Below are 14,205 nucleotides of genomic sequence, written 5' to 3' on the forward strand. Positions count from 1 at the left end.
ATTTATGTTTCCAGAAATCTTTCTCCTTCTTGCTCTGTTTTTAAATTAAAGACTCCAACAAGGTTTTCAGGGTTTGGGGATTTACAGGAAGGAGGGGACTGCTGTGATGGAGGAGGGCTGCTGGCAATCGGATGATGAGTGGGTGAGAAGCTTACAACAGTGTGTGGAAGGCTGAGAGTCACACACAGAGACACTCAATAAGAATCCTAGGCCTGGTAGGCACTTAATAAATGTCTGTTACAGACCAGAATTTTATTGCTGTTAGAGGCAAAAGCCCCTCATAGGAACAGTGAGAAACAGATGCGCAAAGGTGGAGTAAATTTCTAAAGTTGGCTTCCTAAATTGCAGAATTGACACTTGACTTCAAAGCTGACCTTCCAGTTATCCTCCTTGAGACCACGAGGCGGCGCTGCAGTACCAGCTTTGTCCAAGCCATACACCCCACCCCACCCCCCACCCCGCCACACACACACAGACACGCACGCTTCGTGCGCCGCTTGGCTCTGGGAATCCCCAGGCTTCTCCATTCTGGGGTTGAGGGGTTGAGGACTGAAGCTCTTGAAGCCTGGACCCGCACATCTTTCCTGTAAACACAGCTCTCCTTTAAAGATGGGGAAGGATGAGGGGAGGGAGCTCAACCGAAACTCTGAATCACCAGGCCTCTGATAGTCCGCGCACGTTTATTTCATTTATCTTTGAAAACCAGGGAGAGGGAGTCTGGAGAAGGCGAGGTGGGCCAAAGGTGAATTGGCCCCCGGGGAACTGGTCCCTATTCCTGGCCTTAGTCCCAGGGTCTCGGACTAAGGGCCCAGTCCACCCCTCAGGCCTGGGGGTGGGGGAAGGCTCTCTCCTGAACCTGCCGCCTCCCCAACCCCGACTGCCCAGCTCTCCTCTCAGACCCCGAGGGCGGGGGCAAGCCAGTCAAAACGACCCCAGTCCGTCGAGGCCGTGAATTACCGCCCCACCCTCAGGGATGATCGGCGGGCAGCGCCCTTCAGACGGGCCGTTCCACGGCGTACTGGCACGGACTGAGGTTGGCGGCCGGCGGCGGCCCCGGCACGGTGGGATAGCTGAAAGAGGCGTGCTGTTTGGCCTTGAGCCTCAGGCTGGCCAAACTCGAGTTACACGGGTCCCGATATACGTAGGGGGAGGAGGCCGCGGCGGCTGCTGCGGCTGCGGCCGAGGCGTAAGGGCAGGACACGGCCCCCGAGGACACCGCGGCCGGAGCCAGCCCGGGGGGCCCCCCGCCTAGGCCCTGCAAGGCCCCGGGCCCAGGCACGGTGCCTGGGGCGGTCGCGCCCGAGGGCACAATGGAGGCGGAAATGGAGCTGGGTGGCGAGAAGACGGGCTGCGAAGCCAGAGGCCCCACGTTGACCGAGTTGAAGGCGAACGGGAAGGTCTTGGCGGCGAGCGGCGGGCCGAGGGCCTTGGGTGGCCAGTTGCCGTACGAGTAGCCGGGGTACACCTCCTCGTAGGGCGGCACCAGCCCCCCGAGCGGCGCCGCGAAGCCGCCCTTGCACAACTCCGCCTGCTGGCTGCGCTCGCGCTTTCTCCACTTGGCGCGCCGGTTCTTGAACCACACCTGCGGGCGTGGGAGGAAGGTTGTCAGGACCCGACCCCCAAGGCGGCTGGTGGACCGGTCGCCCAGGTTGGGGGGTTCCAAGCGGGGTCCGGTGCCGGGCGGAGTATAAAGATGAGGTGGCTGGAGGAGAGTGGGGTGGCGGAGCAACGGCCCGGGGTGGGGGAGGAGCGCATGCGGGACGGAGTCGGGGGTGACAGTATTGGGGGGTGGCGAGGACAGCAGGAGGGGGTCTAGGAGAGGTGAAGAGAAGAACCAGAGATAGTGCCAGGGGAGAAAGCGCTCCGTCGAGGGCGAGAGAGTGGAGGAAGAGAAGAAATCGGAGGTTAGTGGAAAGAAGGCCGTGGAGGCAGCGGGCCTGGGCGAGCGACGTCGGGTGTTGGGTCGGAGGAACGGGCAGGCAGGGCAGAACTACAGGCTGCCGTTTCCGAAGCTGCTTGCTGAGCGGCCCGCGAGAGGGAGGCCCGAGGTGGAGGGGAGGGTGGTGGTGGAGGGGGACCGCCGGGGTTGCGTACCCGCACGCGGGCCTCGGTGAGGTTGGTCCACACGGCGATCTCTTCGCGCGTACTCATGTCGGGGTAGCGGTTCCTCTGAAAGGTCGCCTCCAACTCCTGCAACTGCTGGCTGGTGAAGTGCGTGCGCTGCCGCCGCTGCTTTTTCTTCAGCGAGCCGTCTTCGGGGGAGCCGCCGGGTAGCGAAACCGAGGCCTTCTCCGAATCTGGGAGCCGGGGTGGGGGCTGTCACAGCACATCCTTGCCTGCGTAGATTCCCTGGCTCGGGGACTTCCTCCTTGGGCGCCTCCCTCCCCCACTCGCACCCGGGCTCCCACTCCCGGGTCCCACCCGGTTAGGGATGGAGCTTTTATTTCCCCCACCCCCAAAAGGGGGCGCGCTCACCGCTGTGCTCTTGGCCCTTGCAGCCGTGTTCAGGGAGTGGGGGGTGGGGAGTGCCCGCATCTGACAGCGAGAGGGTCGGGCTCCGGGCCTCTGCCTCGCTCAGCAGGCCGAACTCCATTGGGGGCTCGAGAACTCTGAAGGTAAGAGAAGACACAGACCAGGTTAATGGGAATAAAATCTCCAGGTTATCTGCTTCCCAGTACAGAAGTGTTTCCCCATCTTCCCCTTTCTCAGCCGACATAAAGCTATCCTTCTAATCTGAGGTGCCCTAGGTTAGAATGGGGAAACAGCAGCCTAAGTGGGGAAAGGTGCATACTCAGAGGTTTCATACACAGTTATACACACTAGACTTTGATTTGTTCCATGCTGGGCACCTAGAACCCTGCCTGGTACAGTTGGTGTTCAATAGATAATCACTGAATTAATGAAAACCTCACTATAGCACATTGCATACCACATACCACATCCTTAAAAAATCAAATTCCTTCTCACACGAATGCCCAATATTCCCATAAACTCAAACGTGCCTCTCAGCCAGTCTGAACCTGTGTTATTCACTCTCCCATGGGACAGATTTGATTTTGAACTAGGCCTGATACTTTCCCTGTAAGGAGAATTGCTGCTATCATTTATGAGTACTGTCTATGTGCCTTCACCTCATTATTTCTCCTCACAAGAATGGTTCAGTGTTAGGTATGATCACCCTTTTTTAGGCGTGGAAACTGAGACATGAAGTAATGATGAAGATCACAAAGTTTGTAAGTAGTTTGTAAGTAGTAGAGTTATGATCTGAATCAGGTCTGTGAGATTCCTAAGATATACTTTTGTTTGCTTTTTCAAACTGTGTTCTTTGGGGTCCTCCCTGCCCCGCAAACTCCCTCAGGGACTGGAACTCAGGGCTAACCTCAGGGATAGAAATCTAGCCTGATCTTACTCAGGTCAGCTTCAACTAGGGCAGCCCTGCTTTCGTCGGTTTTATTTATGCTTTCTGGAGAGACTTCATTTGAAGAAAGGGTTCTGGGATCAAAAACAAGTTTAAGAATCTTGTCTGCTTCTGTACATTGCACCCCACGAGTCACCACTCTCTCCCACGCCCTCCTGCAGTCCCACCTCAGGCTGTGGGTGTAGGTTTCTTAAAAGCCACTTCTGACCATTACTCCCCATGCCAAATCTCACCTGACATTGCCCAGGAGCCTGCCTGGGTCCTCCTCCAAGTCTCCCCCTGCAGGGTCCCCTTTTCTGCTAGCTCTCCCAGGCTCCTTCTGGTGGGAGGAAGGGAAAGGGACACTAGTGGGACTCAAGACTCCAGATGCCTCTTGGTCAGAGAAGAACCAATGGAAGCTAAGGACCAAGGAGCAGGGGTGAAGAGCTATGTAGGAGGGGTCCATCTGCCTCCCCATTAAGAGGGACTTAATGCAGGCTGTGCAAGGTGGCATTAATGTGGCAGATTAGCCTAGATAGAGACGTGTGTCACTTGGCTTCTCTGAATTGATTAGGAGCCTTTCTAAGAGAGGCGCAGATGGGCAGTAGCCTGTATTTGCACATGGTAATGCCCCCTCCAACCAGCTCAGACATGACAGCTGCCCCCCCACCCCGCCCCAAGCTAGTTTGAGTGGGACAGAGGTCAAGGCAGGAGGCTGAGAAACAGTCCCTGTTCTTTCCACAGGCAGAGAGGACTAGACCTTGGACCCTTTCCTAGTGTTGGAGAAGCAGGGCTGAAGGGAACCCCAAAGGAAGGAGAGAAGTCAGGCCAGGGATGGGAGTGCTCAGCTTCCCTCGCCTTCCAGGTCTGAGGACAGAGTCAGAGGCTTAGGAGTGGGCTGATGATGCTCCTATAGACGGGAGAGGCCCTTGGGAGGGACCAGGAGCAGCCTAGACTAGTAGCTCTTCCCAAGTAGCTGCGGAGGCTTAGAACTAACAGGTGGAAAAAGGGGTGCTCTGAAATCTCTTCATACCCTAAGATGCCCTCAAAATTGCAAACCACACCCCTGACTTCTCCAGAGGCCCACAGGAGCAATGCAGAGCTGGGAAAAGAAGGACAGTTGGGTTTGCCTGTAGGAAAAGCTGAATTCCACCATTGCCATTCATCCTTCCAGTCTGCTTTGGCTCCAGACTTCCCATTTTCCAAACTCCCCCTTCCCCCAGCATTCCATACCTGTGTCTTGGTTTCACCCTTTATTTCAGCAGAGGGAGGCAGAGTGAGGAAAGATAAGGCCCAGAATAAAAGACGAGACTGAGAAAGCAGAGTTCAGGCTGTGTGTTCCCAAAGACAGACAGACACACATGCAGACAAATACAGGCCCCCTCTCAGACAAAATAAGCACTTGGACTTGGAGCTAAAGGCATACAAACACACACTCTCTCCCACACATGTGCCCCCACATTCAGGCAGACAGACACACACCGTCACACAGACTCCTCTCTCTGTGACAGGGACAGCTGCCTCGGCTGTTTTGGAGCTAGCCATTATCCCCCCCTCCCCCTTCCTGACCCCTTTGAACCTCAGCTCTCAGTCCCAGGAACTAAGGACTCTGTGGGGGAGGAGGAAACCTGAGGAGCCAGTGAAGTGGTCTATGCTCAGTGGCTGCTGGGGATAGCCTGTTTGGCTGAGGTGGGGAAGGTATGAGAATGCTGGAAGAATAGTATGGGGTCGTGGTGGGGGCAGAAAGTGATAAGCCCCCTCATCCCACTCCGACCGGGGAAAGTAATTCAGTATACCCCAAAGAAACTAGATTTAGATTCAAAAGATCTGAGTTCATGTCCTGCATCCTCAATTTACTAGCTGTGGGTCATACTTCTCTGGGCATGTTTTTTTAATCTGTAAAAGTAAGATTATAATTCCTTCTCTACCTCTCTTCAGTATTGTGAAGAGGTTAAAATAAAACATAACATTTAAAAATAAGTTGGGGTCAAACTCCAAGTTTTTTTCTCATTTACTGAAATAATGTTGGGCATTGAGTAAGGTGCTCAGGATAGACTCAGAAATAAGGTATCATTTTTGTCTCTGCCTTTGCTTGACTGGTTCACCTCCCTAGATTCTGTCTCCCAGTGAAAAATTGCTCCGTGAATAAAGGTGAGTATGCTGCATTTTAGAGAGGGATGAATATGTGTGTTGTGAGCACTCTGTTCAAAACATAAAAGACCACCCAGTCAATAAGGAAATAGTCACATGGGTGGAGTAGCCCAAACTGGGAGCTAATCTGAGGACCCGGGATGGGTAGGAGAGGAAAGAATGAAGGCTTCAGACTCTTGACTGCGTTAGTAATAGCAGCAAGAGGAAAGGCAGCTGAGATGGGCCCTGCCTGTGAAGCTGAAAAAGCAGGAACACTAATGCTAGGCAGGCAACAGAGAGAGAGAGGGTGGGGGCAGAGGCCTCTAGCAGATTGTGTCCGGTGGGCTGGTCAGGCAGAGGCTGGGGGCGCCAAGCTGTTGTCTGAGCTGGAGACAGGCTGGCTGAGGATTAAGCTCCCCCAAACTGCTGGAGGTCGGGAAGCTGGGGAGTTGGGACTGCAGCCAGGGACTTCGCCTCACTCAATGGACAGGGATGAGCAGTAGGTATAGAAGCCACAGGTTTGGTTGATGCTGGTAGGATACACCAGGAAAGACCAGAGAGAGTTGAGAGATAACAGTGGCGCTGAGTCCAGGTCTTGGGGTAGGGGGCCTCCTGCCCCACCCCAGCCTTTCTGACACGCCCTGCAGGGGATAGACTCATGGCCCAGTACCACTGGTTTCAAGGTGACAATCCCAGCCCTAGGGAATAGAGGGCTTGCAGGTGACCTTTGACTCTGAGATACAGCATGGAATTACAGGAAGCTGTCATGGACCACAGTAAGAACAAAATATCCAAGATAATTAAAGTGGAGAATAGAGACTGCCCCAGAGCAGAGAGGCTATAGTGGGGAGGCCATGATTTCTAAGGGACACAACTTATGGCAAGAAGGTAACTTCCATGTGCACCCACTTTTGTCCTGAAGACAAAGGGTAGACCAGGGCCACAGCCAGAGAGCCCCCAAGTAGTTGTAAGTGGCCAAGGCACAAGGTACACCCTGGAACTGAAATGGAGAAAACCTTTTTCTTGCAGAGACTGAATGAAAAGGAAGATAAGAGGGGATGGAGTTGTAATGCTGTTGCTCAGCTCACCCAGCAATAAGTTAGTGAATAGGTATAAACTAGAGCCCTAAACAGGATGGAACCTGAAACTAAAAGTGAGACTCTTAAGTGGACACAGCCTCATGTACATTAGGGATGCTAGGCATCTACACTGTCTAGTCTCCTGAGTTGCTGTGAGCAAATGAAAGCAAAGGAAGACAGCCGTGGACAAGGTTCACAGCCCCAAGAGGAAACCCTAAGACTCAGGTGGAGGCATCGGTGATTTGATGCACTTACTTTATCAAGGGGTAAATCAGGGATCGGGCTTCCCAGGTGGCTCAGTGGTAAAGAATCTGCCTGCCAAGCAGGAGATGCAGGTTTGATCCCTGGGTCAGGAAGATCCCCTGCAGAAGGAAATGGCAACCCACCCCAGTATTCTTGCCTGGGTAAGAAGTACAAGGGTACAAGACCCTAACTGCTAACAGCTTACAGTCTGGGGAGGCAAACAGAGGATAGGATAAAATGATGGACTGCATGAGACTGATTCTCAGATGGTGGAAGCTCAGAGACACAGAAGCCCATGTAAGGTGGCATCAAGTTTTGGGGCTCAGAGAATGTAGCTGCTCTGGAAATTAGAGAGGCAGAGAAGGTGGCGGAAGCTTCTAAATAAAAGAGCCAGGGTCGACAGTGGGCATAATGGGAGATCATCAGGAAAAAATGGTCAGGCTGAGGAGGCATCCAATGAGGGGCGAAGGGTGGGGGTTCATATTTGATACCATGTAGGCTAGAGAATTCTCAGCTTTTCTATGAAAAATCCCTAAGACTAGTAAGAGAGAATATAGTATGGGAAACTAGGGGCACAACCTGAAACAGCTGCCGCCAGTATGAAATTTCTTTGAGATCTTCAGCCTTATGTTAAAATTGGAAGTAAATTTTGCATTCTATCCCACATTCATTTTTTTAATTAATCTATTTATTTTAATTGGAGGTTAATTACAATATTTTAGTGATTTTTGCCATACGTTGACATGAATCAGCCATGGGTGTACATGTGTCCCCCATCCTGAACCCCCTTCCCACCTCCTTCCTCATCCCATTCCTCAGGGTCATCCCAGTGCACCAGCCCTGAGCACCCTGCCTCATGCATGAACCTGGACTGGTGATCTATTTCACATATGATAATATACATGTTTCAATGCTATTCTCTCAAATCATCCCACCCTCGCCTTCTCCCACAGAGCCCCAAAGTCTGTTCTTTACATCTGTGTCTCTTTTGTTGTCTTGCATATAGGGTCATCGTTACCATCTTTCTAAGTTCCATATATATGCGTTAATATACTGCATTGGTATTTTTCTTTCTGACTGACTTCACTCTGTATAATTTAATACAAAAATAGTATTTTCTCTTCAAATTTCCAAGAGACATCTTCAAGTGACATCACCGCACAGGAAGATGGGCCCAGTGTAGCCTGCAGAGTCATGCCACTCCCACTCCTATACTGCCCCTGCCCCCCTGCCCCAACTTGCTACTGAGAAGCAGTGCTCCAAGCAGTGGGAGTCACTGGAGGCATGTAGGCCAGAGAGTGACATAAAAGCAGTATCTTTGGGATCTTTTTTGGGCAATGATGAGCAGAATGGATTGGGCAAGGGAGAAATAGGAAAGGGGAAACTATTAACTGACAGATGAAAAGTAAAGAAGGCCTCAGGGGAGGAAAAGTAGTGGAGAGCGTTTTAAGAGTGGCTTTCTCAGCCCACGTCTTTTCTTCTGTTTCCCTATCACTCATCATGGGTCCCTGTCAGTGACCAGAGACTAGACACTCAAGATATTCCCAAAGCTCAGGACCTAGTTGCCATCTTCAGGCTGGTTGCCTCCCCTACATGCTAGGAAGCATCACTGAGATTGAATGGAGAAGAAAAGATGTGGGTAGTGTGTTTCTCTTATGCTCACCCCCAACTTAGCTCCAGCATGCCTCCCTTGCCCTCCATTCCCGGACCTGGGTTCTGGGCCCATATTCACATCCTTGAGCTGGAGGCAGGGAGGGATCAGATCAGGATATTTGGTCTGAGAGAGTAGCCATTTGGGGAGTTCCCTAGAACTCTTCTCAGGGAGGGATGGGGATAGTGGCTGGCATCTGAAGTCTAGGATAGGGTGTCCCATCTGTCACTGAGAATCTTCCTGTGGCTGGACCACGGATGCTAGCAGGGTGATCTAAGGTTTGAGATGCACCCTTCCAAGTGAAGATTCTGTGTTTACAGTGGACCTACAGTTTGAGCATAATAATACCAGTAATGTTTCTTATTTCTGTGTTTCTTCTCTATTTGCAAGGGGGCTTCCAAATAAATACTTCGTTGAACTCTTACAACCACCTTAAATGTCAGGAATGACCATTCCATTTCACCTCTAAAAAGATAAATTTGTCCATGGTTATAGAGATTGAAGAGGTTCTAATCCAGTTCTCCTAAGACCAGGGACTGAGCTCTTGCCACTCCTCGCCCCCTCCACCCCAGCAACCGTTTGCGGCTCTAACATGCATTGATCCTTCCAAGCCCTTAAGGGATTCCATTTCTACTTCCTGCCTTTACCACCTCCCTGGAAATGAGCTCGGGAAGTTTGCTGCCCACTGTGTGCCAAGGAACATTTTCCCATTCATCCTGTGCTTGCATCATTCCAGTTCTAAGAGGCCCCCTCATATCTGGTTTCAGGATCTGGGGAGCAAACAAATCTGCTTATCTAGGTCTTTCCTTATTTTGTGGATTTCCATCCTATCTCACTTTCCAGAGGCCTAAACTTTCAAGTTTGCTCTCTCCAGCAGCCCCTAGCTCCTCCTTCTGCCACCATTCTCTGACCCTTCGCTAGGTCCATGACATTCTTCCTAAGAGCCAGTGACCAGGCATGCAATCAGCTAAACAGCTTTATGCAGGGACAAGAGAAGGTTCTGTCCTTTGTTTCCAGCCATCTTTATTATAATGCCATTGCGTTTTTGGCAAAAGCAGAATCTAGGGCTATGGTCTTCAAAGAACCATCTGTAATGCCTTCCCTATTCTGTTCCTGACTCAGATCCCTTCATTTCACCCATAATTTCAGTATTTTCCAAAGACAATAGGAGCACAAGTCCCTTGAAAAGGGTATCAAAATGTGATGGGGAGTAACTGGGATGTGACTCTATATTTATCAAAAAGGGATGAGGGACAAAAGAGTTTGAAAAACAATGTCCTAGCCAGTGATAAATGAACTTTAAAATTAAGGAGTGGAGGTGGGAGTGTGGGGAAGACGTATGGGGAGTGTGGTGAGGGTGAGAAAGGTTGGAACCCACTTTGTTTAGGTTACTCATTGCTGAATATATTACCCTGCACTTGTCCCCATGAAACTCAGTTGCCAAACGGGCTGTTTGCTTACTTACATAGATCAGGAGAGTTCCCTCTACTTTGTTCCCTTCAGCTTAACTGGGTTCTGGTTAAAGAGTTGGAGTCAGAGTGGGCGGTCATTGTATGGATCCAAAGAAATCAGGGCCCTCTCCTAGCTGTAGGAAAAGGAAATAAGGTAGTTGAGTAGGGCTGAGACATCCTTCCCAACCAGAGAATGCAATCTGGGTCCTGTGTTGGATCCCAGTGTCTGGATCCCATGTGTCTCCCTCCCACCTCCTCTCAGCCACCAGGGTGGTGGGGAGATTGGTGGGACTGAGGAAGCAAAAAGGGAAACAAGACCCCAGAGTTTGCTTTGCTAAAGGGCTGCAGTTTTCTCTTTAGGCCTGGGCTCCTGCCCACTGTGGGAAAGGAGACTCTAGCCTGCTGAAATCCAGGCAGAGTCTAGGGTGGGGTATCTGGTCAGCTGTACTTTAATTAAGGGTGACTGAGTTTGTGAGGGACCTGAAGCTGTCAGGGGCTTGTGCTAGGCTCCTCCTTGCTCCCCTCATTGCCCGTTGTGAGTCATTCCTTCCTTTCCTACTTGTGGTTCCCACAAGCAGTCCCACCATTGCTCCCTCTCCACAAATCTGGATTCTAGAAGTCCGGGGTGATGCTCGGAACATGTCTAATCTAGTTTGGAGAGGGAATGTCTCCGGGTGCCACTCCAACCCAAGGCCAAGTATCAGCCTTCACTCTCGGTCCCTGCTCCCTGCCCCGTAGCCCCTAGCAGAGAGACAAGTTTGCAAAGTGTGAACTGGGATTCTAGGCAACCCACCACAGCGAACCCCACCGTATACGCAGCAGCTGGGCAGGCGCTGCGTGGTAAATGAACATGCCACTCGGCCAGGGACATTCTGTCCACCGCTGCCCGACACAGCGCCTGCTCTAGAGAGACCAACCTAGCTTCCCCGGACATTCTGTCCGCTTTGAGAACCGCGCCCGGCGGACATTTCGTCCGATTCCCTGGCTTTCCCAGGTCGGCACCCATCAGGGCCCTGACACCCCAAGCGGACCTGCCAGACCCGCCGTCTGGTCACTTGGACTACCCAACCTCGGCCCTGCAGCCCGCACAGCGGCCATCTGACACGGTCGCTGTCGGGTTCTCACAACACGGCTCCTATCCCAACTGCAAAGCAGCTAGGAAGAAAAGCGTGTGCGACTAACGCACCCCTGCTCTCAGGCTCTGGCGTCTGAGATGCAGCCCGGGGGCGTCTAGCATTGCCAACTGCCCCCTTGCTGGGCGGCCGCCGCCAGCTCCCCCCGCTGGCCACAACCCCTTTAGCACCCGGGCTGTCGGCCCCGCGCCCCGGGATCCCAGGGCGCTTCCTGATAATTGGTTTCCCAACGCTGCGCCGCTTCGCAGAACTCCTGTCCTGACCTCATGTCTCCGACTTCTCTTCGGATCCCTCGAGTCTTCCCCTACTAGGTTCCCCGAGTCCCGGCTCTAAGTTTCCCCTTTTCTAAGTCCTGGCCCCCGGTCTACAGTCCGTTCTCCCAGTCTCGACCTGCTCCTCAGGCACCGTTCTACAGTTCAGCCGCCCTAGGTCCTGTTTTAGGGATCCCGAAGTCCGGCCATGGCCCCTCTGCCCGGTGAGCCCCTGTCCCCGCATGGTCAAGCACTCACAGTGAGTCCCGCAGCAGGCAGACTCCCGGCAGCGGCGGCGGCGGCCGCAGTCTGGAGGGCAAGCAGGGGCCAGAGGCCGGGCACCCGGCCGGGGTGGGGGCCGCCCCCCTGAGCCCCGGGCCGCCGCTCCGCTCCGGCGCTCCTGGACTCGCTGGGAGAGAGAAAGCCTCGCCGTGGACTGCCACCCCCCGCCAGCGCCCATTCACTTTATGGCAGCCCAGGGCGCCCCCAGCCAGCAGCCGCTAGCCGCGCGCATCGGGCCCCGCCCCCTTCCAGCTGCACTGCCGGGGCTCCACCCTTTCCAGCTGTGAATTTTCTGGCCCCGCCTTCGGGGGAGGGGTCCGTCCGGCGCGGCGCCAACAGCCCCGCCCCCTGGCCAATCGGAGGCGCGCCTCAGCAACTGGGCCACGCCCCTCCCCACGTGGCTGAAACCGCGCTCGCGGAGAACTGCGTGAACTGGGTATCCCCACCGAGCTTGGGCGGGTAGGCTGCGAGATGGGGCCAGGCAACCACCCTGAGCGAAGTGGAACGGTGCGGGGGGATAGAGCCAGGTTGGGGGGGGCGCATAGCCCGGGAGAGAACGCGGGGTTTCAGCATTCAGACTTCGTTGCCGCTCAAGTTTCGGTGATTTTCTCCACTTGTCGCTGTCTGTCTCTCTGCCCTTTTGTCTCAGCTACAATCCTCCCACTTCTCGCCTTTCTTTCTTTTTTTTTCCTTCGCCACCACTTTGCTTCTTCTGTTTGTCTCACTCCTCTGTCCCCTGCCACTTCGAAAGACTAACTTAGGTTTCTGATCTTCTTTTTCTTTTTTCCCTTCCATCTTTCTCTCTTCCTCCTCTCGGCTGCCACTCCTCCCCAAGCCCCTTTTCCCTCTCTTCCAAGAAAGTAGCTTCGTGGAGAGTTTGGAGTGAGATAAATTAAAACAGCAGTCTAATCCTGCCATCAGTTGCAACATTGCCAAGTGCCCTTGCACAAGTAACTTAACTATGATTCCCTTATTCCTCACCCACCCTGTAAAATTAAAGGAGATTCTAGCTGAATCTCAGGGTTTGGCCTGGGCACTCTTCAGAGACCTGGGCAAGTTCCCTGTCAGTCTGCTCTCTTATCTTATATAGGCTATATTCTCCCAGACTTGTCAAGGCTACCTAGGTTAGCCAGAAGTCCAGCCTTTTGCTCCCACAACCCTCCTGTGTGTAGATCTATTACCTTACCCATCATATTGAAGAGATCAGTTTATGTGTTGTTCCCTATAATGCTAAGATTTAGGGTGCAAGGACCATATCTTCCTCATCTTTCTATTCCTAGGCATTATGTAGACACTCAATACTAATATCTAAGAGGAAGATGCTTTGCTTAGTAAAATGATGGAGGTTAGAAGGGCTGGGGCATTGTCATTTCTCTTCGCCTCATCTCTAACACACAATTCCATTCATGCTTTTAGGTTGATTAATTTCTGGAGCTATATAGGAGTGGAGATAGAATAGCAGGGAGTTTTGGCCTACTTAGAGGATTTTTCAGTTTGTTATCTAGGACCTCAATCTGAGATAGGGTCAGAAGACCAAATTCAAGTTTTCAAATGAAGGTGGAAAATGGCTCAGAGGTAAGCTGAAAGAGATGCTACAGTGGTTGTGTTATCAGCCTCTGACTCTGTTTGGGTGAAAGAGGCAAGATCTTTAGCTGGACCCAGAGATCAGGAGCCCCATATGTAGGTACACCAACCTACTGAGGAGTTCTTCGGGTCTGATGGGTTTCTCCACATTAGAAGATTCTAGCACAAGGCTTTGGATGTCTGGTTTTGAGACCATATTCCTATGGGATTAGGAATGTAGCTTCCTTAGACTTGCTGCTGCTGCTAAGTCGCTTCAGTCGTGTCCAACTCTGTGCGACCCCATAGACGGCAGCCTACCAGGCTCCACCGTCCCTGGGATTCTCCAGGCAAGAACACTGGAGTGGGTTGCCATTTCCTTCTCCAATGCATGAAAGTGAAAAGTGAAAGTGAAGTCACTCAGTCTTGTCCGACTCTTATTGACCCATGGACTGCAGCCTACCAGGCTCCTCTGTCCATGGGATTTTCCAGGCAAGAGTACTGGAGTGGGGTGCCATTGCCTTCTCTGTCCTTAGACTTGAGTCATCCATAAATGAGAGGAAATAGGGGAGAGAGCTGGATCTTTTTTTCATCGTTTTCTAGCAGAGTCTCTTCAGTTCCGTAGGGACACTTAGGCTTTATTCAAGCAGACAGGCTAGGAACTCCAACATTCAATCTGCAAGGAGAAAATCATCCTTCTGTCCCCTTTTTACACACGCTAACTACTAGGTCACTCTAAATATCCTAGCAACTTCTATCATCTCTTGCCAGGGGAGAGGCAACTAGGGACAGGAGAGTGAAGACTACAGTGGGCTTCTTGCTCTCAGATGTTTTATCATTTCTAAGTCTTCAGGAAAGCCTTTAGTTTCCTGTCACTGGTGATATGGACTAATCCGTGTGATTAGCTTTTTTCCCAGATAGGTAAAGAGTATCCAGGGGCTTCCCAGGTGGTGCAATGGAAAGAATCCGTCTGCCAATGGAGGGGATGCAAGAGAGGCAAGCTCGATCCCTGGGTTGGGAAGATCCCC

The 14,205-nt window shown here is 52.4% G+C and overlaps 1 protein-coding gene across 1 annotated transcript; it reads right to left on the bottom strand.

Moving 5' to 3' along the window:
• Positions 1 to 994: 994 nt before the first annotated feature.
• PITX3 (paired like homeodomain 3) lies at positions 995 to 2,593 on the bottom strand. The gene is made up of 3 exons (XM_068961672.1): positions 2,476 to 2,593; positions 2,095 to 2,297; positions 995 to 1,582 (listed from the first exon to the last, which is right to left on the bottom strand). Exons 1-3 carry the CDS (start codon positions 2,591 to 2,593, stop codon positions 995 to 997), a joined length of 909 nt encoding a protein of 302 aa, XP_068817773.1.
• Between the last annotated feature and the right edge of the window lie 11,612 nt (positions 2,594 to 14,205).

The sequence above is a fragment of the Capricornis sumatraensis genome, chromosome 23 (genome assembly GCF_032405125.1).
Source record: "Capricornis sumatraensis isolate serow.1 chromosome 23, serow.2, whole genome shotgun sequence".
Taxonomy (NCBI): Eukaryota; Metazoa; Chordata; class Mammalia; order Artiodactyla; family Bovidae; genus Capricornis; species Capricornis sumatraensis.